Raw genomic sequence first — 27901 nt, 5'->3', positions numbered from 1 at the left:
TAATAAGCCTATTAAGGTTAACATAAATTGTACATTTTTTTAAAAAGAACTAAATTTTCAAAAACAAAAAAGTTAGAAGAGTAGCACTGTTAACAGTTTTGCATATTTTGTTACTATGTAGCTTAAAAGAAGACAATTAGATTCTCATATCTGCTTCTGCATCCAATCTACCGTGATATTTTGTTTTGGCTGAAGTACAGGGAAAAAATTTAGCTTCATACAGACAGGTAGTTGGAAAAGAGAGAAACATTTTAACAGCCTTTTTGGATCATAGTAGATATTTTTCTTTGATGCTTCAACAATACAGGACAAGTGGCTGTTTCTTAAAGATTAACTGCTGTGTGTAATCTGGAACCACATCAATGAATTTTTCTACTCTGTTGCATTAAAATCCATAGGTCTATCTATCCCCAAGTGGATTTTTTTTTTAAACCTATGCTTGATTTGTAACATCCCGTACTAGTCATTTAGAAAATACCAAGAAAACTGGAATTTTTATAAAATAACTTACAACATGGAAAATAACTTACAGAGGTTTGTAAAATTATTTTCAGCCAGAGTTTGGGACTCTGCTTTGATGTGCACTAAGGTGCCAATAGTTTCTTCCACCATTGTCTTTGCACCATTACAGCAAATGGCTGTGTGTGCTAAGTCGCTTCAGTCATGTCCAACTCTGTGTGACCCCATGGCCTGTAGCCCTCTAGGCTCCTCTGTCCATGGGACTCTCTAGGCAAGGATACTGGAGTGGGTTGCCATGCCCTCCTTCAGGGGATCTTCCTGACCCAGAGATGGAACTGGTGTCTCTTATGTCTAACCTGCATTGGCAGGCAGGTTTTTTTTTTTTTTTTTTTTTTTACCACTAGCACCACCTGGGAAGCCCAGTAAATGGTAGCACAGGGAAAAGGGCAAATAGTGCCTCTGTATCCTTATTATTTTATTCTAATTTTTAGAAACTTCCCTGACCAGGGATCGAACCCATGCCGCCTGAAGTGGAAATGTGGAGTCTTAACACTGGACCACCAGGAAAGTCCATCTCTGTATTATCAAGAATATTGTTTTGACCTATTAGAACCTTTGAAAGGGTTTGGAGGACACCCCAACTGTCCATGGACCACACTTTGAGAACAGTTGTTACAGATGAATAAAAGGATGTTCTTGGGAACTCAGGGGAGGCAATTCAAGTGCAGAAAACTACGCAAACTGGGGAGAGAACTCAGAGGTAGTTTTTTCCCCTGCAGTTAAACCTGGAACCCCAGTTTTTCATCTGAAACCTGGATCTCAGGTGAAGTTCCTGCAGTCCCCACTTTCTAGACTGGATCCTGCTCCCTGACCCCACCTGCTGGGAATGATGAATTTGAAACAGTGGTCCTGCTGCGTACCTCGTCCTGCAGCTACACTCCTGCCCACCCACAGGACTGCTAATGCTGGTGCCAGGCTGGCAGATGGGAGTCGCTGTGCGATGCTGCCTTAGGCCAGGGCCCCACTGTGGGGTCAATTCTACTATTAGCTTAGTTCCTGCAGGAGCAGACTTTGTATGGGCTTAACGCCTGGGCCTGAGAAAAATGCTCACAGAGAATGGACCTGCGCGCCATCCAGTCTTTGAGTAACCCTCAGAAGAACTGTTTTGCATCAATTCTTGGTCCTTGATTGACAGGCTGGCAGGTAGCCAGAGGAGTCCTCCACAGTCAGGAAGAGGAATAGATCTAAGAAGCTGTATCTCTGTCTATAAGCTTGTTAAGTGCTAATGTATATGTCCGTCTCCATCAATGTCTGTATCCTTTACCATTAAAATAAGCCTTATACTCTCAAAGTTTTGGCCAATCGCATCACTGTTGTGTGTGTCATCCATACAGTTTTAAAAACCCGGTCTCATTCCTTCTCTCCCCCAGTGGGTCCCCACTGAATCCTCAGGTTGCTGAGGTGGTACCAACTGCTACGATGGCTAGCACCCAGGCTGCCCCTAAAGTCCGTCTTATTCATGACAGTACAGGACCACAGGTCATGAATATGGGTTCATGACCCACAGCATCACACCACTCTGTCCCCACAGCTCTTGGGAGAAGCTGTGTGCTGAGTCCCCAGTTGGGGTACCAGGAACACAGGATCCCTGCACCCATCAAAAAGGCCATGGTGCAAGGGGAGGAGCTACTGGGGCCATTGGTCACCCTCTCGTTGGGCGTCTGCCCCAGGGCAGAAGTCCTGGAGCCTAGAGAGCAAACGGGTGCTTCTGTGCTAGCTGAGAAGTGACTCTCTCCCTGGGAAGGCTTCGGTAGCATTCTTCACTTCCTGCTGACAGCCCTTGTCTTCTGTATTGCAATTGATTTTTTTTTTTTTTCCCCTTGCAATTGCTTAATTATTCTTATTCCCCAGTAAACTGTGAGCCCTATGAAGTCAGACACTATGTGAATCTCTTTCACCAATATCTCTCCATTGATAAGGTTCACAGCGCGGTGCATGCTATCTGTGCGTGCTAAGTCACTTCAGTCGTGTTGGACTCTATGTGACCCCATTCTGTAGCCCAGAAGGCTCTGTCCTGGGATTCTCCAGGCAATAATACTGGACTGGGTTACCATGCCCTCCTCCAGGGGATCTTCCTGACCTAGGGATCAAACCCGCTTCTCTAACGTCTCCTGCATTGGCAGGCAGGTTCTTTATCACTAGCATATCTAGCAGGCACTACTAAGAGTTTGTTGGATGAATGAATGAAGGTCAAGAATACATCCTCAAGAGTCCTGCATGGCTGCTGGAATCCCAGCACTCTTGCTTCTGCAGCTGTCTCTAAAGAGCCTGGCTTTTCCAGGCTGCCTGGCTTACAGCTTTAGGAAGGGTCCAAAGTCCAGCATTTCAGTCACTGGAAATTCCCCAGAACCATTACTGATGAGATTCCAGGAGACACAGGAAGAACTGCATCTTTCAGTTTCTATATAAAGATACTAAAGTTTCCCCCATGATTTAACTCAATACAGGATGGCTTAGCCATGAAGACATCTTAGGACGTCTGTGTCCAAGATGCAAAGATAAGGGAGCAATTGTGGTTTTGTGGGCTCATGATACAATCAGGTCAGCTAATGGAAAACAAATCCATGTATTTCAGGAAGAGATAAGCAGCAACATTGTCTTCAAGCACTTCAATGATAGGAACAGGGGAAATAGTAATTCCACCTGCTAAGTGGAATGAGAAAAAAGAGGCTCTTGGCATATTATTTAACTGCCCTGCAAGATGGTTTCTTTTAAAAACACCACGGGATGTTACATGGTTTTGGTTTTATTGTTAATAAAATCCATCACAGTAATGGGCTTCCCTGGTGGCTCAAACGGTAAAGAATCTGCCTGTAATGTGGGAGACCTGGGTTCAATCCCTGGGTTGGGAAGATCCCCTGGAGGAGGAAATGGCAACCCACTCCAGTATTCTTGCCTGGAGAATTCCATGGACAGAGGAGCCTGGAGGGCTACAGTTCATAGGATTTCAAAGAGTTGGACGTGACTGAGCAACTAACACACAACACAGCAACAGATGCTTATTAAATTCAAGCAGTATATAAGTATAAAGTGAAAACTGCTTTTATATCCTCCCCTGTTAATAAGCACCCATCCTACTTTCTCCTTCAAAAGTCAGTAGTTTAGTTGTCTTCTCCAGACCTTTTCCAGGCTACTGTTCTGCCCCCAGTCTCTATATCTGACTGCTTAGGCAGCTGTTGAGTAGGAGGGAATACAATGATAACCTTTTTTCTCCCCGCCACGGTTACTGTGCATCCTCCCACCTCCAAGTTTGACTTAATAGAAAACTAAAATTATTTGGGGGCTATAAAAATATGGGTTGATTTTGCTCAACTGTATGTCAATAAAAAAATCTGGGTTGGCTTTACAGCTGTGGTCAAAGTCCTGTTAACAATATAAAAGCAACATTTTCCCCTTGCTGTAACCAAATAGCGCACGGGCAATTCTCGAGATATGAGTACCCAACTCATAGAGGACGGTTATTAAACTACCAGAATTTTGACATTTTCAGGACACTTCTGATGATAGAACACTTATAACCTTACTCCCCCCCACCACTGCCCCCTACCTCCTGCCCCACTGTTACCTAAAAATCACTGATGATATAGGGGTTTTAAACCTCTGGGTTCAAAGGGCTTCCCCAGTGGCTCAGATGGTAAAGAATTTGCCTGCAGTGAGGGAGACCTGGGTTCGATCCCTGGGTTGGAAAGATCCCCTGGAGGAGGGCATGGCAGCCCACTCTAGTATTCTTGCCTGGAGAATTCCATAAACAGAGGAGCCTGGCAGGCTACAGTCATGGGGTCATACAGAGTTGGACACGACTGAAGTGACTGAGCACGCATGCCTGCTGGGTTCAAATATACTGCTCACTCATAACCTATAATGAGAACATTTTATGTTCTTACTGTGCCCAAGAGAATTCCCTGGTAGTTCAGTCGGTAAAGAATTTGCCTGCAGTGCAGGAGACCTGGGTTCTATCCCTGGGTTGGGAGATCCCCTGGAGGAGGAAATGGCAACCCACTCCAATATTCTTGCCTGGAGAATCCCATAGAGAGAGGGGCCTGGTGGGCTACAGTTCATGGGGTCACAAGAGTCAGACATGACTTAGCAACTAAACCAACCACCACTATGCCCAAGGATGAAGTTAGTGACTGGAGCCAGAGAGATGCTGTCTTGGCTTCAGCAGATGTGATCTTATCTCTTTTCATAGGTGCCCAACGGAGGGAAAAGATGACTAAGACGGTACCTTGTTTCTCAGGGCTGGGTCCGCCCCTGCTTCCAGGAGCAGGGCGACTGTCTTAATATTCCCGCTGAGCACCGCCGCGTGGAGCGCCGAGGTCCCATTCTAGGAGAAAAGGACAGCGTGTGTCAGGTGACAGCTCACAGCTGTCCGCACTCAGCTTGGCTTTCCTCATGAACCAGCCTGACTGGGGATACTGTAATGCTAGAGCCTTTCTCGTCCTTATCTTCCTTTTTCAAAGTTACTCACTTCAGCGTCTAATATAGTGTCCTCAGGGACACCACAGACAGTCAGTATAAATACTGCCAACATCCTTTTGCAAGTACAGTAAGGGATCTGCCCAGTGTGTCCATGACTTCATGCTCACTTGGTCCGTTGTATATGCATTAGAACTTGCTATGGGAAAAACAACAATGCTCCATCAAACTTCTTTTTTCTTAAGAGTCTGTGCTTCATGTGAACACACTTCTGCGAGGCTGGAGGTATAGCTTGCTCACCTACGGACCAGCCTGTCAGCCCAGCTGCTCTCACTTCACATGCACAGCGGGGCAGCACAACAACGATGGAACCACAGGGCTTAAGAGTAAGAGCAGGTGGGGTTGAGGACCACTCCCTGCCCTCAGCTCCAAGCTGAAGCATCTCTGGGTACAGGGGGGACCTAGTGAATAGGTTGCTGACAGTTTATGACATTTACTGCAAACACTTATTGACATAAGGAAGCAGCTCTGTGCAGCATGTAGCTGGATTCTGGGAGGGGAGAAGAGAATATAGCAAACCTGATAGAAGAACAATGGACAATTATAAAATATCTGTTCTAGAAGGTACATATGTCTGTGAACAGCACCTAAATGCAAGCTTAGTTTTCAAATTAACCATTGTATATAGATATTGGGTCGGTCAAAACATTCCTTTGGTTTTTTTCTGTAAGATGGTTCTAGTGGCGCTCAGTTGCCTTTAACTTCATTCGAAGCAATTTTGTTAGATTACATTCTGACAGCTGTTGTATCAGTGTTGTATCACTAAAAAAAAACTTGCTAAAATTGGTGAATTTTTGTGTAGCCACTTTAATATTGAAGATGGAAGGAAACACATGTTATAATATTAATAAAATATTAATATTATACTTTATTACTGTATATGTACACATAAAACTTTCTGATTTTGTAGACAAGTTAAATGAATATCATACCCAGAGAAAAACTCCGGCAAGGCAGCAGTTTTCCATGTCTGTGTACCATGTTTACCATGCATGGTGATATGTTAATCTGACAACATGACATTCACTTAAATCTTAGCCAATCTATCAACGTTTAGCATTTTGAGGATTTATTGATGTATCTGAAGTACCTGCCCTTAGATGACCCCAGAGATTTTTTGGATGCCTTGTATCTGACCTTATATGTTCAGGCTCCAAGGCTGATGTCAGCTGATACAGAGCTCCTATTTTCAGTTCTGGCCTCTCTCACCCCAAGGAGCTAATTCTGATCTCCCATGAGCTTGGAAGTCAAAAAACTATACTTTGTAAAAACTTTGGAAAGTAAGAATAAATAGGCTGTGAAAGTGAATTCTCTGTGAATAAAAGAAACAAGCTGCAGAAATGGTCTTTGCAATATCTAGTCTTGTTTCAGCACCTCTTTCTTAGCTTTTTTGATTCTAGCCATGTTGCGCATAGGCTCTGTTTTCTGGAAGACCCAGCCCTCCAGGGTGACACGGTCTCTGAGGTGTACAGATGCTTGAAGCTTATTTCATTCGACCTAGGCTAACAGTGTGGTTCTTTGATCCAGGAAATGAAGAGAAAAAATGTACCTGTCCTTCATGTTTTCTGGGACACAAATCATGTCATGATTTGTGGAGGACTTCACCAATCTTCCAATGATATATTAATATTAATATGGTTGACTCTCTGATTTAACATTTCATTACTGTTGTCTGATTTTTTTCCCCCCTAGAAAACTAGGTACCTATAGACTCTGGTTCACCCTTTTTATTACCTTTCCATTTCTACCAGTGCCCAGGAATCTCCAAAATTAAGAAATTGTAGGTATGTTCTGCAGTGGCCACAGGACTGGAAAAGGTCAGTTTTCATTCCAATCCCAAAGAAAGGCAATGCTAAAGAATGATCAAACTACCGCACAACTGCACTCATCTCACACTCTAGTAAAGTGATGCTCAAACTTCTCCAAGCCAGGCTTCAGCAATACATGAACCGTGAACATCCAGATGTTCAAGCTGGCTTTAGAAAAGGCAGAGGAACCAGAGATCAAATTGTCAACATCCTCTGGATCATTGAAAAAGCAAGAGAGTTTCAGAAAAACATCTATTTCTGCTTTATTGACTATGCCAAAGCCTTTGACTGTGTGGCTCACAATAAACTGTGGAAAATTCTGAAAGAGATGGGAATACCAGCCCACCTGACCTGCCTCTTGAGAAACCTGTATGCAGGTCAGGAAGCAACAGTTAGAACTGGACATGGAACAACAGATTGGTTCCAAATAGGAAAAGGAGTACGTCAAGGTTATATATTGTCACCCTGCTTATTTAACTTACATGCAGAGTACATCATGAGAAACGCTGGGCTGGAGGAAGCACAAGCTGGAATCAAGATTGCCAGGAGAAATACCAATAACCTCAGATATGCAGATGACACCATGCTTATGGCAGAAAGTGAGGAAGAACTAAAGAGCCTCTTGATGAAAGTGAAAGAGGAGAGTGAAAAAGTTGGCTTAAAACTCAACATTCAGAAAACCAAGATCATGGCATCTGGTCCCATCACTTCATGGCAAATAGATGGGGAAACAGTGGACACAGTGGCTGACTTTATTTTTCTGGGCTCCAAAATCACTGCAGATGGTGATTGCAGCCATGAAATTAAAAGACACTTGCTCCTTGGAAGGAAAGTTATGACCAACCTAGACAGCAGATTAAAAAGCAGAGACATTACTTTGCCAACAAAGGTCTGTCCAGTCAAGGCTATGGTTTTTCCAGTGGTCATGGATGGATGTGAAAGTTGGACTATAAAGAAGGCTGAGGGCCAAAGAATTGATGCTTCTGAACTGTGGTGTTGGAGAAGACTCTTGAGAGTCCCTTGGACTGCAAGGAGATCCAACCAGTCCATCCTAAAGGAGATCAGTCCTGGGTGTTCATTGGAAGGACTGATGCTGAAGCTGAAACTCCAATACTTTGGCCACCTGATGAGAAGAGCTGAAAAGACCCTGATGCTGGGAAAGATTGAGGGCAGGAGGAGAAGGGGATGACAGAGGATGAGATGGTTGGACGGCTTCACTGACTCGATGGACATGGGTTTGGGTGGACTCCAGGAGTTGGTGATGGACACGGAGGCCTGGCGTGCTGCAGTTCATGGGGTCGCAAAGAGTTGGACACGACTGAGTGACTGAACTGAACTGAGTATGTTCTCTCAAGAATACAACTAACCAAGGAAATGGTACCTGGATTCTACTGCAGTCCCCATTGCAGACTTATCAAATTTCTAACCTCTCTCTTTTACAATTTGGTAAAATTTCTCTGCAGGTCTTACCTTCAAAATACCGAGGGTGGGTGAGAATTTCAGCAGCTCCTTTATAACATCATTATACCCTTTGTTGGCTGCTTTCAATAAAGCTGTTGTACCATCCTTTACAGAGAAAGGAAAAGAAAAGTTGATTATTAACATATGTGTGTGTTGGCTAAGAATGAAATGTTTGTTGAGAACTGGGAACATGCTTGTCAGAAACAGGCAAAATATGTAAACTAAAGCACAGGGCTGCCATGTCTTTTAAACTAAAATCATTTTAGAGCACATTAAACAGTTAACTCTGCATGTAAAACACCAGACAAAGTATGTGACTTATTCTGTTATCTTAGAACCCTGCCGTTTGGGAATTCAAGGTCTTCTAGTCCCTTAGAATATTGGGGAATTTCAGGAGGATATTTTTAGAACATAGATGGACTAAAGAGGCATTCTTTGCAGTTCACGAGTTAGAAATTAATTGGTTGAACTGCTTTTTAAAAGTTTTTAAATTTTTAATTTTTAATGACTGTTGAACTGTATCTACGGTTTTGAAATTTTAAATGTGCTTTTCTTTCTGTTTTTCTGTGTATACACTCTTGCCCTAGTCTGCCCCGGGTGCATGGGTGCTGTGGGGAGAACAGGAAAGGGGCAGACTGAAATCTGCAGGAAAGAATGCAGAGACAAGTTCAAAAATTAATATTCAGTTTCTGTTGTCCTTTTCTGGCCTGAGAAGATATTTTCCAATTCCCCCTTTCTCCTGCTGGAACTCATCAATTGCTGTATTTGGACGATCTCGCTCACAGACTTCTGTAGTAAAGAAATCACCCTTGTGGTGCAGCTCTCTACAGCCTGGGGAGCCTGGGCACCGCGGGGACCCCAAACCACAGACCCCACGGGCCAGCTGCACTGCGGCCCAGAGGCCAGCAGAAGGCGCAGCGCCGGGCGGATCAGCAGCCAATGGGGACACATCCCCAAGGACCGCTGTGGTCCGGGTCTCCTACCTCCCCCATCCTCCCGGGTCATCCAGAGGCTAGCTCTGGTTGGAGGAATATTCTCGAGGAATCCAACGTTTTCCCCTTAGAGACCAAGCAGCAGTTGCTAGGTTTCAATGCATTCAGACCTTTCCCTGGGTTTTCTGTTAAAGAGCAGGAGGAGGTTGGGAGGAAACTCTGGTGAATTAAGAGACAAAATGAAGCTGCGTCTTTCTTCTTCACACGTCTGGGCTCGGAGGTCAGCGCTTCGATGGGAGGCCTCCCCACCCTTCCCGCGCGGTGGTCCCCGCACTCACGTGGCGGGCGGCATCGCGCTCGGCCCCGCGCAGCAGCATCACCCGCACCACCTCGCTGTGGCCCATCTGCGAGGCGATCCACAGCGGTGCTGTCCCGTCCTGCGGGGAGAGGACACGGGCGGGGAGTGGGGTGGGGGGCGGAAAGTGGTTAGGGCCCGGACACACACAATGAGGGCGATTCTACCCACCTACCAAGACTGGCATTTGGCAGTGCCTGGACCACCTGGGAAATTGCCAACATTCACATCCTGTCTGCTGCTTCCTTTTTTTTTTTTTAAGTAACCATTATTATTTTTATTAACCAACAAAATACATATTGGTACTTCAAAAGGATATTTTTGCAAATGAGAACTAACTGATGGGGAACTTGCTTTGGTTAAATAAGAATTTAAGTATCATAAGTTGAGTGTGCAAAAACTGTACAATCAGGGTGGCAGTGACTTTGTCTTTACAGAATAACAACAATAATAACTGCTACCATTATTATTACAGCTACCTTTAAACATCTATTTTTATCCAGACATAATGCAGAATGCCATCTAATCCTGGAAGATAATGGTAATATAGAAAATAATATCAAACTTCCCAACATAGTGAGCTAAAGAGGATTCAGATTTTCTGGGGCCTGAAGATTTTAATATGGGAAGCTTAAAAATAATATAAAAGTATGGATAAAGAATTAGATACAGTATATTGGAAGGATTCTCTATTAGCCTCTTAGTCTGACTCTGAAAGGAAGTACTATCATTATAACACTACACTTAAGAAACATAAAACATGCAGTGTTGAGGCAGCTTGATCAAAAAAGTCACAGTTGGTGAATGATGAGCTAGGCATCAAGCTTGATATTGTGTTTTCATTTTGCAGAGAAGTCTCGGTCTCACTGAGTTTATGTAACCTGACAGATAGCCCAGACTTATTGAGTGTTGGGGACAAGATTAAAAGCCAGATGTGTCAAACTCTAAAGTCCATACTCTCTACATTGAGCTTTTGATGCCAACTTGTGAATCATTTCATACAGGATGATGAATATTTTATTTTTCAGATTTTAATTCCTTTTGATCAAAGAGTCATACAAATGAGAATTAGCCTGGACTATGAAGGAAATATGGCTAATTTCAAAGGTGAAGCTGCTATTTTCTGAGGGCATTTTAGCAGAGGTTTTTTTTATATGTTTTAAATCTTTATATATCTTTTTTTTTCATTACTTTTATTAGTTAGAGGCTAATTACTTTACAATATTGTAGTGGTTTTTGCCATACATTGACATGAATCAGCCATGGATTTACATGTGTTCCCCATCTTGATCCCCCCTCCCACCTCCCTTCCCATCCCATCCCTCTGAGTCTTCCCAGTGCACCAGCCCTGAGCACTTGTCTCATGCATCCAACCTGGGCTGGTGATCTGTTTCACCCTTGATAGTGTACTTGTTTCAATGCTATTTTCTCAGAACATCCCACCCTCGCCTTCTCCCAGAGTCCAAAAGTCTGTTCTGTACATCTGTGTCTCTTTTTCTGTTTTGCATATAGGGTTATCATTACCATCTTTTTAAATTCCATATATATGCGTTAGTATACTGTATTGGTCTTTATCTTTCTGGCTTACTTCACTCTGTATAATGGGCTCCAGTTTCATCCATCTCATTAGAATTGATTCAAATGAATTCTTTTTAATGGCTGAGTAATATTCCATGGTGTATATGTACCATAGCTTCCTTATCCATTCGTCTGCTGATGGGCATCTAGGTTGCTTCCATGTCTTGGCAATTATAAACAGTGCTGTGATGAACACTGGGGTGCATGTGTCTCTTTCAGATCTAGTTTCCTCAGTGTGTATGCCCAGGAGTGGGATTGCTGGGTCATACGGCAGTTCTATTTCCAGTTTTTTAAGGAATCTCCACACTATTCTCCATAGTGACTGTACTAGTTTGCATTCTCACCAACAGTGTAAGAGGGTTCCCTTTTCTCCACACCCTCTCCAGCATTTATTGCTTGTAGACTTTTGGATAGCAGCCATCCTGACTGGCGTGTAATGGTACCTCATTGTGGTTTTGATTTGCATTTCTCTGATAGTGAGTGATGTTGAGCATCTTTTCATGGAACAGAATAGAAAGCCCAGAGATAAATCCACGAACCTATGGACACCTTATCTTCGACAAAGGAGGCAAGGATGTACAATGGAAAAAGACAACCTCTTTAACAAGTGGTGCTGGGAAAACTGGTCAACCACTTGTAAAAGAATGAAACTAGAACACTTTCTAACACCATACACAAAAATAAACTCAAAATGGATTAAAGATCTAAATGTAAGACCAGAAACTATAAAACTCCTAGAGGAGAACATAGGCAAAACATTCTCTGACATAAATCACAGCAGGATCCTCTATGACCCACCTCCCAGAATATTGGAAATAAAAGCAAAAATAAACAAATGGGACCTAATTAAACTTAGAAGCTTTTGCACAACAAAGGAAACTATAAGCAAGGTGAAAAGACAGCCCTCAGAATGGGAGAAAATAATAGCAAATGAAGCAACAGACAAAGGATTAATCTAAAAAATATACAAGCAATTCCTGCAGCTCAATTCCAGAAAAATAAATGACCCAATCAAAAAATGGGCTAAAGAACTAAACAGGCATTTCTCCAAAGAAGACATACAGATGGCTAACATCCTGGCTTCTTAAAGTCAGGGGTGTGCAGGGCTCCAGCGAAGATGCCTGGGAAGCAGCCGAGTTGCATGCAAATCTGCTGATGCTGCTAAGTCACTTCAGTCGTGCGACCCCATAGATGTCATAAGTTGAATCTGTGCGACCCCATAGATGGCAGCCCACCAGGCTCCCCCGTCCCTGGGGTTCTCCAGCAAGAACACTGGAGTGGGTTGCCATTTCCTTCTCCAATGCATGAAAGTGAAAAGTGAAAGTGAAGTCGCTCAGTCGTGTCCGACTCTTAGCGACCCCATGGACCACAGCCTACCAGGCTCCTCCGTCCATGGGGTTTTCCAGGCAAGAGGACTGGAGTGGGTTGCCATTGCCTTCTCCTGCATGCACATCAGGCAGAGCCAAATTTGACAGCCCCAGGGAAGAGAAGCGATGCGTGCTGGGCTAAGTCGCTTCAGTCCTGTCCAACTCTTTGCGACCCTGTGAACTGTAGCCCACCAGGCTCCTCTGTTCATGGGAATCTCCTGAAATGGGTTGCCATGCCCTCCGCCAGGGGATCTTCCCGACCCAGGGATCGAACCTGCATCTCCTGCGGCTCCCTGCATCTCGGGCGGATTCTCTATCACTGAGCCACCTGGGCAGACCAAGGAGAAGCCAGCCTGTCCTTATGTCCCCCGGACTCTGCCTCTCTGCTTTACTGGCTGGTTCACACAACACACCGTGCTTCACGGGGGCCCCTCATTCTCACAGAAGAGGGGTGGTTTCCTCTGAGGCCCCTCTGAGTGTCAGAAAGCTAAAGACGTTGCTCTCACTCTTCTTCTGTGTTCAGAATCCTCCACCATCACCTCGTTTCCAGGGACTATAATTTTATGCAGGATGTGATGCTGAGTCTTCTGGGGGTTGCTGCAACACTGCCCAGCTACAGCGGAGTGATGGTTTTGGTGACACTTCCTGAGTGTTATTTTCCCTGTGATTATTTTTTTCCCGTGAACACTGGGGTCATGAAACTGAGGTGTGTTGCTCCAGAGAAAGAAAAGTGAAACATCAAAGAGACAGAGAATTATTTGACAGGAAAGAGGGTGGTTCCTGCTGGTCAGAAAGGAAACTAGAAAACCCTGCTAGTGCCAGGAAGGACTCACTAGAGAGGGAGTGGGGAGGCGGGGTCACAAGTGTCTGTGTTTTCTGCCAGCTCTAGGTTGAATCTGGGTTCAACCAGAAACACTCAGATCAGTTATGGTGAATTCCAGATGGGAAAGAACTTTCTCCTGTTCTTGAGATGAAACCCAGGAACACTGCACGCCCCTTAGAGGAGCTCTGTGCTTGGCTGGTGCCTCACGGGTAGAAGAGAAATGGTTGTGGGAGCCGTCTGGACCAATGCTGGACGTGGCCCCCAATACCCCTGGTCACATCCACCCAGGAGTCCCCGCCTGCCTGCGGGACATCAGAAGTGCTGGCTGAACAGTTGCCTGGAGTGAGCCTGGGTCGGGGAGACAAGGCTACAGAATGTCAAGAGCATAGGTGATGGCAGGACCTGTGTCTGGTAGACCAGTTGCCCCTTCAGGGGACCAGCACAAGAGGCCTAAAGGCCAGGGAGCTGGACAGGCCAGTGGAGGAAGCAGACAGAAGTATTTTTACCCCCACCCCAATGCCACAGTGATATTTTGACCTCTGAGAACCTGGGTCACTTGGAGAGACGGGCAGGAGGAGGGAGAACCCAGAACTGACCAACCTTAACCTCAGACATAATTAAGGTAATGGAACCCAAAGAGATGGCTTTAGTCAGATCAGACTAAATTACTCATCAGTGGGGCTGCGGGCTGAAGAGCAAGATGAATCGGGTACAGAGTCTAGAGTTTCACTTTCCATTGGAGGATATCATTTCAACTCCAGGGTACCAGCTTCAGCAGCCAGAGGGTCACTGCCCACTGATGTCCTGAAATGGACAAAGGACCAAGGCCATTGAGCAGGGTGGTGGGTGATGGCAAACCAGGAGCCTAGAAGGATCTGGTAGTGCTGAGGGAGGTCAGAGGACACTGACACCATTGTCTTGGGGGAGATACCGGGAAGAGGTGCTGGAACAAAGGATGGAAGAAGGCTGGAGAGACCTTGACCTATTTCATGCTCTACAAGGCCCTCTTAGACATATCCCTGAATCTGAATATTCTTTTTTTAAGATTTTTTTTTATTTTTTTAAACATGGACCACGGGCTTCCCTCATGGCTCAGTGGGTAAAGAATCTGCCTGCAATGCAAGATACTACCTGCAGTGCAGGAGACTTGGGTTTGATATCTAGGTTGGGAAGATCCCCTGGAGAAGGAAATGGTAATGTACTCCAGGAAAATACCATGGACAGAGAAGCCTGGCGGGCTATAGTCCATGGGGTTGCAACAGTAGGACACTGCTTAGTGACTAAACCACCACCATTTTTAAAGTCTTTATTGAATTTGTTACAATATTGTTTCTGTTTTATGTTTTGGTTTTTTGACCATGAGGCCTGTGGAATCTCAGCTCCCCAACCAGGGATTGAACCCACACCCCCTGTATTGGAAGAGAAAGTTCTAACCACTGGACCATCAGGGACATCACTGTATATTCTTTATCATTAGCAATATAAATAATACCTTCATCTGTACTTTGAGTTTACAAAGCACTTCTGCACTCATTGTTTAATTTGATTCTCCCAATTCAGGATTCAACCAATCTTTTGTTTGCTCATTCAAACAACCCAACAATTATTAAGCATCTTCTAAGTCTCAGGAAAGTGAAAAGAAAGTGAAGTCGCTCAGTCGTGTCCGACTCTTTGAGAGCCCATGGACTGTAGCCCAGGCTCCTCCATCCATGGAATTTTCCAGGCAAGAGTACTGGAGTGGGTTGCCATTTTCTTCTCCAGGGGATCTTCCCAACCCAGGGATCGAACCCAGCTCTCCCGCACTGCAGGCAGACGCTTTACCATCTGAGCCACCAGGGAAGCCCAAAGTCTCGGAAGCAGCACTAAAGACAAGATCTGGTCTCAGTTTTCAAAGGAATGCAGCCTAGTGGAGAAGCTGCTGCTGCTAAGTCGCTTCAGTCATGTCCGACTCTGTGCGACCCCATAGACAGCAGCCCACCAGGCTCCCCCGTCTCTGGGATTCTCCAGGCAAGAACACTGGAGTGGGTTGCCACTTCCTTCTCGAGTGCAGAAGAGACATGGAAATATCAGTATGATTGCAATGCCACAATAAAGTACAGACAAAATGCCCAGGATGAACCTGGAGAGGGACCCTCTTACTGTGTGGGGGCAACAGGGTCAGCTTCTCAGATGGGGTGGTATGAGCTGGGTCTCCAGGGAGGGCTAGAATTTTGCCAGGTGGGGAGAGAGGGGAAAATGGTCTTCTACAGAGAAGGAAGAACATTTACAGTCACAGTGGCGTGGATAGGCATGGCTGGCTCACGCTGGGTGGGAAAGTCAGTTGGCTGCAGCCCAAGGGATATGGGTGGGGCCCCAGGAGACAGGACAGAGAATCTGGGCTCCACAAAAGATTTCCCCAGGTGCTAATGCACTTTCCCCTCCAGCCAGCTCTGGGTTCATTCGCTTTTTGTCATTATGGCCACCAGAGGGCAGGCAAGGAAAGAAAGCCAGCACGCTGTTCCCTGTGCTTTCCAAGGGCTTAGTTGTTTTTAGTTAAATTCTGTTAATGACACAGGGCTTCCCTGGTGCCTCAGAAAGTAAAGAATCAGCCTGCAATGCAGGAGACCCAGGTTCAATCCCTGGGTCTGGAAGATCCCCTCCTGGAGGAGGGCATGGATGCCTGGAGCATCCCATGGACAGAGAGGAGCATGATGGACTACAGTTCATGGGGTCACAAAGAGTCGGACTCAACTGAAGCAACTTAGCATACACGCATTAATTGATACTAATATGTGGAAAAGGGCTGAGAGGTGCTTTATTAGCAACAACTATGAATATCATAACAGTGATGCTGACACTCAAATGTTGCCACCTTAATTGCAATAGTCATGGTAGGTGGAAAAAGAAGTCGCCGCCTCCTGGTTGAGAGAACTTAGACAAATTCCTCTGAGCCTTCTGCAAAAACATTAGCTTCAGAGATATTTGTGAAGGAGAAAGCATGCAGAAATGTGCTCAGCACGAGTGGCCAACAGATGCTTAGGAAATGGTGACCGACCTGAATATTATTTATCATGAAAAACAGTAAGTTAATTTGAACTTTTGTTTACAAAGCATTCCAAGTACTTTAAGCCGATTCTCCTAGTTACCCTAAGAGAAAACTGACTGAGCAGGTAAGATTGATTGCGAAAATGAGATTTGGGGGAAATCTGTGTATTTCCTTACTGGTGCTTACTTCTCCAAAGCTGATTTTTATTTTTGCCTTTTTTTAAAAAATTAATTTTCATTGAAGTATAGTTGCTTTACAATGTTGTGTTAGTCTCTACCCTATAGCAAAGTGAATCAGCTATACGATACATATATGCCCTTTCTTGGATTTCCTTCCCACTTATGTTACCACCAGAGGTGATTTTTGAACCCAGGAAGCTGAATGTGAATTAGAGCATTACTGTCAGATCCAGTTATTTAACAGCTGATTATCTAGTCTGTGAAGAGGACAGGTTTCCCTCTTCTCTACACCACAACTTTTGCTTTTTCATATATTTTCCTTCTATTAGAATCTTCACTGTGACAATGACTTTGTAATAAAACTGATGGCAATCAGGTCGATTTAGGGTCTTTTATAGAGTTTTGGGGAGAAAAGGAGTAGGAAAAACATCTGAAAATATTTATATAAGTTTTAAATTACTTCTTGACAAAAACATACAGTCAAAGTATATGAAATCAAAGAAACTGTCATGAAGCAGAAGTTAAAACCTCACCAGCGCTAAAAAAAGAAACAGAACATTTAGCTTGAAGATGGGATTCATGTTGGTCATGACAGCTGTCATTTACTATTTGTGCATGTCAAGTAGAAAACAGTTTAGACTTATTTTGCATACCAAGTGATACACTGGCTCAGTGCAAAAAAGGAATGATAAGGTGGGCTGGTTAAAGATTAAATAAGCTGATGAAGTAGTAATGAGATCCCCATGCCTGGAGGGGTTTGACAGTGGCTGATCACCAAACAGCTTCTATACCCAATGTATGGTTAAATAGATTTTTGCAGTTCCTTCCAGCTCTGTCATTCCCTCATTCCATTTCAGATAATATTTTCAAGTCTCCTCTGTTTTTATACAGAGGTTACACAGCATGAGATGGGAGCATATGACATGACTTATATTAGAGACTAAATTTTATTCGGCCTTTTTTAGGCTCCTAAAGATGATTTAGAAAAAAGAATTAAAACCATTCTCTCCCGTGTGCGTGTGTGTGTGCTCAGTTGTGTCCGATTCTTTGTGACCCCATGGACTACAGCCTGCCAGGCTCCTCTGTCCATGGGATTTTCCCAGCAAGAATACCGGAGTGGGTTGCCATGCCCTCCTCCAGGGGATCTTCCCGACCCAGTGATCAAACCTGCCTCTCTTGCACTGGCAGGTGGATTCTTTACCACTGAGCCACGTAGGAACACATGGCAATAAGTATATTAAGTGGCACTAGCTCTTTGCTTCTACCGCTTTCTAGCACCTACACTTAGGCTACTTCACCTGCAGGCTCCAGCCAGACAAGAAAGTGCTGAAGATCAATTCTGTCCTAAATTGGGGGAGATTAAGGGCTTCGCAGGTGGCGCTAGTGGTAAAGTACCCGCCTGCCAATGCAGGAGATGTAAGAGATGTGAATTCAATTCCTGGGTCTGGAAGATCCCCTGGAGGAGGGCAGGACAACCCACTCCAGTATTCTTGCCTGGAGAATCCCATGGACAGAAGAGCCTGGCGGGCTCTAGGCCATAGGATAGCAAAGAGTCGGATACAACTAAGCGACTTGGCATGCACGCATGCAAGAGATTACAAGGAACCTCATCAGTAACACTGGAGGGTTCAATATGAAGACAACTTTGCTACCAGCCCTGGAGCCCTGACCTGGAGCCCATTTCTCAGTACTGTGTCCTTCTATTCTGTGTCCTTGGTCCAGCAAACGAGTCTATAGAAGATGCTACCTGATGCTTGCATTGTCCACACTGTGACCCATTCTCCTAGTCACAGGTGATCAGACCAAGGATGGGCAGGCCAGCCATGGCCTGGGGAGCAGGGATGAGCTTCAGTGACATGGCTGCCCCAAGAGTTTGGGAATCTAACCTGGAAACTTGGGGACCACATACAAGATAAGTGGACAGAGGAAGCCGATCAAAATAAAAAGGAGTGGGTAGCGAGAGAGACACAGGCAAGAAAGGACTTGGAGATGACAGACACTGCTTGGCTTATGAGAGAAAAAGAGCAGCCTTGATTTCTGATGGGTTTTCTGTTCCAGGGAGGCAGGAAGGCCTGGATGGACTAGGAATGAAAACAGCAAAACCTAACATTCACTAAGCCCTTGGTATATACTGGCCATTGCAGAAAGTTTTACAGGGATTTTTTTTTTTTTTTTAATGCTCACAGTACTCCCAAAGTGAAGATACCATTATGATCATGGTTTTACAGTTTTAAAAAATGAGATTCAGGGAGAGTAAGCAAATTTGCTCGAGGTCATACAGTTACTAAGCAAAACTGAAACCATGTTTCATTTCCTTGTCCATATTCCCATAACCACCAAGCTGCTCACTTTCCCCACCCCTGGTCCCAGCCCCGAGGTCTGGGTCTGGCTCTTAGAAATCCCCTGGGACTGGTGTCCTGCCCAGGAGCCTGGGCGCTACATCAGAGCCTTGTTCCAGTTCCCAGTCACTGATCACCATGCACTGCAGCCTTCCAGGCCTCATGGGAACTCTGCCCACGCCATAGGCTGTCCTCTGGTGGTCAACACAGCTTTTCTGAGAACAGAGGACATGCAAGCAGGTGGGTCTCCCTATTGCTGTCTGCTCCCATCTCAGAGCCCTCAGGACATCATACCCATCTGATGACTCCACGTTGCCCAGTGCCCACCACTGGGTTGCCCTCCAAGCTTACAACCCAGGAGAAAGGATCTGGGTCCAATCCAATCTGGGTCCCAGCATCTCTCTTGGATTGGATGGATACAAGTCCAAACCAAGGCTTCTGTTTGAGAAGGCACTTTATGAGATGACCTTTTGGTCAAGCTTCAAAGAAATGCTGATTAGCACATTAAGAGAACTAGATAGAGATGAGTTGATGACAGGCCAACCTCATCTCCAGGTATAGAGCCTGACCTTTGCCACTCCATAAAAGCATCATTTTAATAGGCTGCGTGAATTGAGATGGGAAAAGTATATTGGTAGGTGTGCTAAGTCATTTCAGTTGTGTCTGATTCTTTGCAACCCCATGGTGTGCAGCCTGCCAGGCTCCTCTGTCCATGGAATTTTCCAGGCAAGAATACTGGAGTGGGTAGCTATTCCCTTCTCCAGGGGATCTTCCAGACCCAGGGATGGAACTCATATCTCCCACACTGGCAGGCGAATTCTTTACCGCTGGCACGACCTGAGAAACTCCTTGTTGGTAGAAAAACACACTAATTAGCCATCTCAGCTACTGATTAAAAACGTTTGAGTCATATCAACTCTACTTGGTAAGGATGCGTAGACGGAACTGAAAATGAGGTTTTAAATGACAGTGTGACAGTGTGACTCTGTGACTCTTGACCTCTTTATTAAGGACAACTTAAAAGGGAAATTTTTCAAGCTCTTTCTAGGGATTAAAAAATTTTAAAAAAAAAGATAGAAGAAAAGAATTTAGTCTTTCCCGAACCTACCTATGACTTGCTTTATGACTAATGACTCCTTCTCACAGAGTTATAAGGGTACTAAAAGGATTTTCAGTTAGTTCTTCAGTGATAGAATTACAAGGAAAAGTCTTGCCTACTACCATTTGGATTCCCTGCAGCTCAGATCAAATATTAGCTGAATAATTTCAGTGCAGCCCTGTTCACATCTTGGTATAGTGTATCATACAATGTCAGGACTCCATGGGATGGTGAAACAAAAATTAGAAATCAGATTTACCTAAAAATTTTAAGAAATTAAACTAGGAAAATATCCCTGTCCTTATTCTGTAAACTCAAGAATATTCAGACAATGATTCAATGTGTCAGCGGAGATTTCAGAATAAAATATTGCCTTCCAAATGTCCTATCTGTGTAAATGTCTACCATGTGCAGGCCATTTTAATGGAAACTTTCAGTTAGATTTTTTTTAACCTCTTCATGAAAGTGAAGTGAAAGTGTTAGTCCCTCAGTAATGTCCAACTCTTTGCAGCCCCATGGACTGTAGCCTGCCAAGCTCCTCTGTCCATGGTATTTCCCAGGCAAGAATACTGGAGTTGCCATCCCTTTTCCCGGGGATCTTCCTGACCCAGGGACTGAACGTGCATCTCCTTCACTACGAGTGGATTCCTTACCGTCTGAGCCACCTGGGAAGCCCTAACCTCTTTATAACTTTCGTCAAAGTCAGCTGAGGTTGATATTACTTTTTCTGTATTTCTGACACTTCTCGTTTCTTGAAATGGAATTAAATATGCAGAGTTTACTCTTTCAGAGAAGACAGAATTTAGACTAGTCTGACCTGGGTAGATATCCTTTAACTATAAGCTTGTGGAAAGGCAGTAAAAAGATTACAGTTTGAGGGTACAAGGGGGTTAGTTCACTCTATGGAAAGGAAAAATGTCATCGCTTCCCACAGGCCCCTCACCGCCATGGTGATTCTTATTTTATAAAACACCTCTCCCTAAATAACAATCTTTTCAGAGCTGGATGCTCACAATTCCAAACAGCTGCATTAGATGTAGTCGTTGGGAAGGCATGTCACTTGACCCTTGACCTAAGGGCGGGGTCCTCCCATTCCCAGGCTGGGTCACGCACTTTGCCCAGGTTATCCTCATTCCTGAGGAATGAAAAACAGCAGCGGTGTGTTGTGGTTACCATGGCACTGCTGGGTCACTCTTTAACTTCCTGGTTTTCACATCATCACATAACTCATTTCACGTTTGTTGTTGGTGGTGTTTAGTAACTAAGTTGTATCTGACTCTGTGACCCCATGGACTGTAGCTTACCAGGCTCCTCTGTCCATGGGATTCTCCAAGCAAGAATACTGGAGCAGGTTGCCATTTCCTTCTCCAGGGAATCTTCCCGATCTAGGGATAGAACCCACATCTCCTGCACTGGCAAGCGGTTTCCTTACCACTAAGCCGCCAGGGAAGCCCTGAGGTTCCCACAGCTACTCACTGATGAGCAGACAGGTCTTCCCACATCAGGGCCGCATCATGGTGGGAATCTGCCTGTGTGCGATTTCCTGGCAGGTCATCAGCTTGCCCTTTTCCCTAGAAAACTACCTTTAAAAGTAAGGTTACCTTAATCTGAAATGTTTCATTAAAAGCAAATGAATTAGTGAAGAAATAGTTCTGATAGAAGAGAGGCTAATTATAAAGCCTTACATTTGGATGGTTCTTAATCATTTATAAACGTGACCTTGTGCATGCATGCTAAGTCGCTTCAGTCATGTCCGACCTGCGACCTTATGGACTGTAGCCCACCAGGCTCCTCTGTCCGTGGGGATTCTCCAGGTGAGAATAGTGGAGTGGGTTGTCATGCCCTCCTCCAGGGGATCTTCCCCACCTAGGGATCGAATCTGTGTCTCCTGCACTATAGGCAGATTACTGCTGAGCCACCAGGGAAGCCCTGGGTTACCTTGTGGTCCTTTCTTTAAGTATCAGTTAATTGATTCTCCAAATAACATCTTGGCTTTTGGTAAATGAAGTCTCAACAGTGCTGTAATGTGAGATGAAACTACAGAACCCACTAAGAACCCCTTTGGCTCAGCACAAGAAGTGGTGGGGAAGAGATAAGGCACCATAGTAGCAGAGGAGCTGAGCAAGTGCAAGGCTCCCGGACCCGCCTCGATTTACCTATGTCCCAGTCTAGCCTACTCTCCCGACCTCAGTGCAGATGTCATTTATTTGAGCAGGAGGTGGCAGAGTATGTACTTGATCTCAGACACCAAACATATGGAATGGTGATGTCAGCCTGATTTCACAGACTTTCAGGTGAGCCCAAAGCAAAGAACAGGAGAGAAACCTTGATCAAGGATGAACTTTCATCCAGAGACAAAAAGGCTTTAGAGACACCCAGATCTGACTGGCTGTCTTAGGCAGGTGCTGCTGCAGACTGCAAGCCACCCTGCCCACCGCCCCACACGCATGCGCACGCACAAACATTACCTGCCTCGGCTGGTTGACTTTTGCGCCTGAAGATAACAATAATCGAATCACATCCAAGTAACCCCCTTGAGCTGCTAGGAAGAGTGCAGTGGCTCCATCCTGAAAGTTGGCAAATGTAAAGTGTTAAGAAATTATTTATTTTAAAAGAAATTCGATCTTATAATACTGATACATATGTTTAACAGAAGTTTCCATTTCCACCCCTCCCTTCCCCCTTTTTACTATGCATGGTATTTTATTCTTTGAAGACTAGTTCTAAAACATCACACTAAGTCAGGCTGAAAGGTAAAGCTGAAAACAGACAGCTGTCTAAGGATAAGTTACAACATATGCAATGACTGTTCACGCTATAAAATCTTGGTCATAGAGTTTATGATACATCTAGTTGCAAAACTCTGGTTTTCCAAAGAGTCATCATTTTTCTCTGTCCACACAGCTTTCTCATAAGCCGCCTTCTCCTTTTGTTGCGTGATCTCAGAGTCCACTCTCTTTTATTTAGGATTAAAAAAAATACACAATACAATTTTCCATTGCAATCCATTGGTCACTAAGAGCTAAGTTGTTCATTTAAAAAACAAAAACAAAGGGTTTCCCTGGTGGCTCAATGGTAAAGAATTCGCCTGCCAACACAGGAGACACAGGTTTAATTCCTGATTTGGGAAGATTCCCACATGCCTTGGGGAAGCTAAGCCCGTGTGCCACAACTATTGAGGCTGTGCTCTAGAAAGCATACAAAATAGAACACGAAAAATCTAAATTTTTTAGAACATTAAAACTCTAAAAAAACCACACACACACACACACAAATGCATGTTAATTAAAAAACAAAAAAACAACCAAATCCCCCAAATCTATTTTGTGTGCTTTTATGAATCAGGTATGAACAGAATCCTTTTAATTTTTGTTTGCTGCTGTTCAGTCACTCAGCTGTGTCTGATTCTTTGCGACACCATGGACTGTACCCCGCCAGGCTCCTCTGTCCATGGGATTATTGTGGCAAGAATACAGAAGTGGGTTGCCATTTCCTTCTCTGAGGGATTTTCCTGACCCAGGGATCGAACCCTCATCTTCTGCATTGGCAGGCAGATTCTTTACCACTGGGCCACCAGGGAAGCCCCATCCTTTTAACTAGATATTCCCTACTGCCTTCTCTTTTGTGTTTCCTTATCCATGTTCTCCAGACTTTCAGTTTCTCTATGCTTTAAAACACAAGATGCTTTCAGAATACCCACCCTGGTAAGAATGTCCATGAACTTTCTCCCTGCCAAGCCGGCAGACTCCAACAATACCTATACACACAACTAGGCAGTCCTGCATGAAAACCCAAAGTAACTGCTTGTTACCTAATTCTTTAGATCTCTTTTTAACTGGGTGTTTACATCTTCTGGGTTTTTTTTTCCTTGAAGATGCACCATTGGTTAATTTCAGCAAGTACAACAGTCCATCCAGAGTATGCCTCCTGCCAGGCGCTCTCTCCACGCAGACAGCGCTCACAGGACAGGGTGAGCCTCATGACTTTCACATACACAGTGGAAAACTAGTTCTCCCAGCTAATAACCAACCCTCCTGTCAGAACACTACCCACACGCTCATAGCACCTTCCCTGCAAGTCCAACCAGGTAGAGGGTGCTGGCTTTCCACTGGGTGTCAGCAGAGCAGTCAGACCCCGCCCAAGGCAATCATTAGGAAATTAATCAGCCTGGACAGATTTTAAAGCAGATGTTTGATACGGGGATACAATTTTCAGCTGTTCCTTACTGTGTTGCCACAGAAAGGCTTCTCTGACATAGTAGCGCTAACTCTTATGAATTTTCCAAAATGGATCTTCCCTGCACTCATTAGATTTTTTTTTTTTTTTTTACTGTGCATTACACAGTTCTGTTTTTCTAGAAGCTTTCAGGAATCATTGATGCCACTTCCCTTGCCCTGTATTTCAACTGTTGTTAATGGAAACATTTATTTTGGACTGTTCAGGTAAGGGTAGAAGTTCTAAACATAAAATGGAAGTTCTGGAGCATGGAATTTTTAGGTTACCCTATCACAGAAGAGTTTAGAAACTCTGCATTTCTAGGCTTCCCTGGTAGCTCAGGCGGTAAAGCGTCCTACCTACAGTGCGGGTAGACCTGGGTTCGATCCCTGGAGAAACTCTGCATTTCTAAAATTAAGTGCCGTCTCAATGAGCCTGATGGAAGAATGTTACCCAATAGTTCAAATTCTATGCTGAGCCACGTACTAGGTCACCTCAGTCATGTCCGACTCTTTGCAACCCTATGAACTGTAGCCCGCCAAGCTCCTCTGTCCATGGGATTCTCCAGGCAAGAAAACTGGAGTGGGCGGCCGTGACCTCCTCTAGAGAATCTTCTCAACCCAGGGGTCAAGAATTCTTTACCAGTGAGCCACTGGGGAAGCCTGGGTGGACTCAGGAAGTGAAATTTTTTAATGCTCCCTGGGTGGTTCTCCTGTGCAGCCAGAGTTGAGAATCACTCCCTCAGACCACGGTCAAGTAGTTCAGTCATGGTACCAGGAATGCTATCGGCTCAAAGAGTGGGAGCAGGTTTTGAAGTGCCAAGACTAAGGCTAGTTCCTCTGCACTTCAAAGAGGCCTGTGATCTGTCAGAGGTTCCGTGTAGACTGTGGAAAGGGTGTTCAAATGGAAAAGTTCACACCCACACATCTCATTACAGAGCTATGAAAGTCTAGTGCTCCTGGGCACAGGATTCATGTCTGGTGGTACAATAGCCTCAAATACGGCTCCTAGATAAATGGAAGCAGGGATTCTTGCACTCCTCACCATGAGACTGTCCAGTCACTTCATCTCCCCATGTTTTACTTCTTCCTCCAAAACCAGAATAACATTTGCCATAAATTCTACAGAATTACAGCGACCATTAAGAGTATTTGGGCAATGTGCTAATTGCCAATTAGCTGCAAACAGACCCACGTGGCAGTAGATGCCTTTCAAGGTCAATGGCATGCACGTATTTCAGAGATCTTCCCCCATCCAGCCTCACTTCTCTTCCAAACAACTTGATTTTTCCTTTTTTTTGTGTGCTCTTCCGCCCAAAGAACTCTACAACAGGAGAGTTTATTTTGGTTTTCAGCAAGTCCATACACTGGGCTTGTCATAAAGAAATAGGTATCACATGATTTTTGAAGATCTTAATTGTGTAGGTGAAATACTTCATATGTGCGAGAGACTTAAAAGAGCAAAGATAAATAAAGATCATGTGATTTCTACACAGAAGAGGCTCATCCAGTTAACTCTTTTATTTCCTTGATGGCTCAGATGCCACTTCCGGCATCAGAATTTAGACTGTGATGCTGTATGTGCTGAGGCAATGAGCAAGTGTCCCCCGAAAGCCCCCTTGAAACACACTCACGTAGAGCTGGTCGTGGATGTTGGCTCCGTGCTTTAGCAAGGTCTCCACCACCTGCATGTGCCCGTACTGACTGGCGGCCAGCAGGGCAGTGCCTCCATCCTGCGGTCACACAAAGAATAAACGCATTAGAAATAGGGCAGGCACAAATCTCACCAGGCAGATTATCTTCGAATGGTGAGAATTTTGGAAAAGCATTTCCCATACATAATAACAAACTGACTTTTCCTCTTTGATCTCTTTTAGTTTTTTCTTCATAAGCGTGACAGAGTTCATCTTTTGTTTTGTTTTGTTTTTTGACTGCTCTGGGTCTTAGTTACAGCATGCAATATCTTTTTAGTGTGGCACTAGAACTCTTTTAATTCCAGCATGTGGGATCTAGTTCCCTGACCAGGAATTGAACCTGGATTCCCTGCATTGGGAGTGTGGAGTCTTAGCCACTGGTCCACCAGGGAAATCCCTAGAGTTCGTCTTTAGGACATCACTATGTTGTATGCTCAGGTGACTTGCTTGAGATACATTACAGATATTTGACTAAGTTATTATAATTAATTCAGAAATTCCTCATGTCAAATGCAGAATCATCTCTTTGTCTCTCGATAAAGGAGACAAAGAACAGAAAGACTGTACCAACCAGTTGTGTCTTGCAATTACCAGAATGGTAACTAGCTTCTTCCTGTGGGTCTGCCCAGTTGTAGGCCTCTGAGATTAAGGTGTATTTAGGGAGTCGCTCTCTGGGCCCCTGGCTTCTTGGACGAGATCTACATGCAGTTAGAGCAGGGATAACTACAGCATATTTCATATGCTTCGCATGCTCCTACTTTGCATTTTCCTTTGAACATATGCCAATCTGTCCAAATCTCTTAAAACACGGATGCTAGGACTCTCAACAGAGCACTGCAAAGTAGACGTGGTCTGACGGGACATTCCTTGGTTCAATCAACTCTTGATTTTATCTCTGCGCCTAAATTAGAATTCGCTTTGACGCCAACCACATCACACTACTGACTCGGAGTCTGTGGTCAACTGAAGCCCTTAATGGCTTTTCTCAGGTGCTGGGCTGAGGTTTTTTTCTTTCTCCATCTAGGATTGCTGTGCTGTTTGTTTGGCTCTATGAATGGGTATTTGGACATGTGAGCTAATTATAAATAATGGAAGAAAGTGGAATCTGGTTTTGAAATACAAATCATAAACAAGACAGTGTGGTTCCTAAATTTGGGCATAGAGTGTTTATTCAAAATGCCTACTCTCGAAGCCACACCCTCAGATTCAGTAGATCTGGAGTGAGGCCCAGATATAGGCTTTTGACCAGTCATGAGAGGTGACTGTGAGGTGCAGGTGCTGGGTGAGGGGGGATCCCTTGGAGAAACACTGAGCTGCAAGATGCTGGAGGATGCACGTGGCTGAGTAAGGCTTCAGCGAGGGACGGGCTATATGGTGGGAAAGAGGCATTTTGGAGGGTTGGAAATGAAGGAGAGAGGTTGGAAGGCTGAGGTCAGTGGAGATGGGTGTGGCATGGGATGGCTGGGCATCAAGAAATTGGTTAATAATCGCAATGAGCACCAACATTTCCACATTATGTCGTGTCAATCTGCCCAGTTCTTTGTCTGGGTTTAGAGAATAGATAAAACATGATGATTGTTATAGAAGAGCTGATACCTTTTGTTTAGAAAAAACACATTTGGGGGGACATAGGGCTTCTCAGGTGGCACCAGCGGTAAAGAACCTGCCTGCCAATGAAGGAGACATAAGAGACACAGGTTTGATCCCTGGGTCGGCCAGATCCCCTGGGGAAGAAAATGGCAACCCACTCCAGTATTCTTGCCTGGCAAATCCCATGGACAGAGGTGCCTGGCAGGCTACAGTCCATGGGGTTGCAAAGAGTCAGACTCAACTGAAATGACTTAGCATGCACGCAAGTTTAATTACAATGAGAACAGTTGTTGACACAAAGTCAGTTTTGGATGACAGGACTGTATTAAAACCCAAAGCTTCCCAACACTGTCTTCTTCCCAGAGAAAGCTCTTGGCCACCTGCAGCTGTCCCAACGGAAATGTGTGGAGTTGCTCGCCCTGGGCCTGTGTTTCATGGATTT

At 44.6% G+C, this 27901-nt stretch overlaps 1 protein-coding gene across 1 annotated transcript in view; it reads right to left on the bottom strand.

The window, feature by feature from the left end:
- The window catches only part of ANKRD29 (ankyrin repeat domain 29), a 50489-nt gene that overhangs the window by 2164 nt on the left and 20424 nt on the right, over positions 1-27901 (bottom strand). Inside the window, exons 5-9 of the mRNA XM_061130822.1 lie at positions 25810-25908; positions 22430-22528; positions 9535-9633; positions 8274-8369; positions 4745-4843 (exon numbers count right to left, since the gene is read on the bottom strand). Coding sequence (XP_060986805.1) covers positions 4745-4843; positions 8274-8369; positions 9535-9633; positions 22430-22528; positions 25810-25908 — 492 coding nt within the window. The remainder of the gene's footprint in view (positions 1-4744; positions 4844-8273; positions 8370-9534; positions 9634-22429; positions 22529-25809; positions 25909-27901) is intronic.

This window comes from Dama dama, chromosome 27 (assembly GCF_033118175.1).
Source record: "Dama dama isolate Ldn47 chromosome 27, ASM3311817v1, whole genome shotgun sequence".
NCBI classification, from domain to species: domain Eukaryota; kingdom Metazoa; phylum Chordata; class Mammalia; order Artiodactyla; family Cervidae; genus Dama; species Dama dama.
Note: the sequence above shows the minus strand (reverse complement) of the source record. Positions and strands in the feature narration are given on the sequence as shown.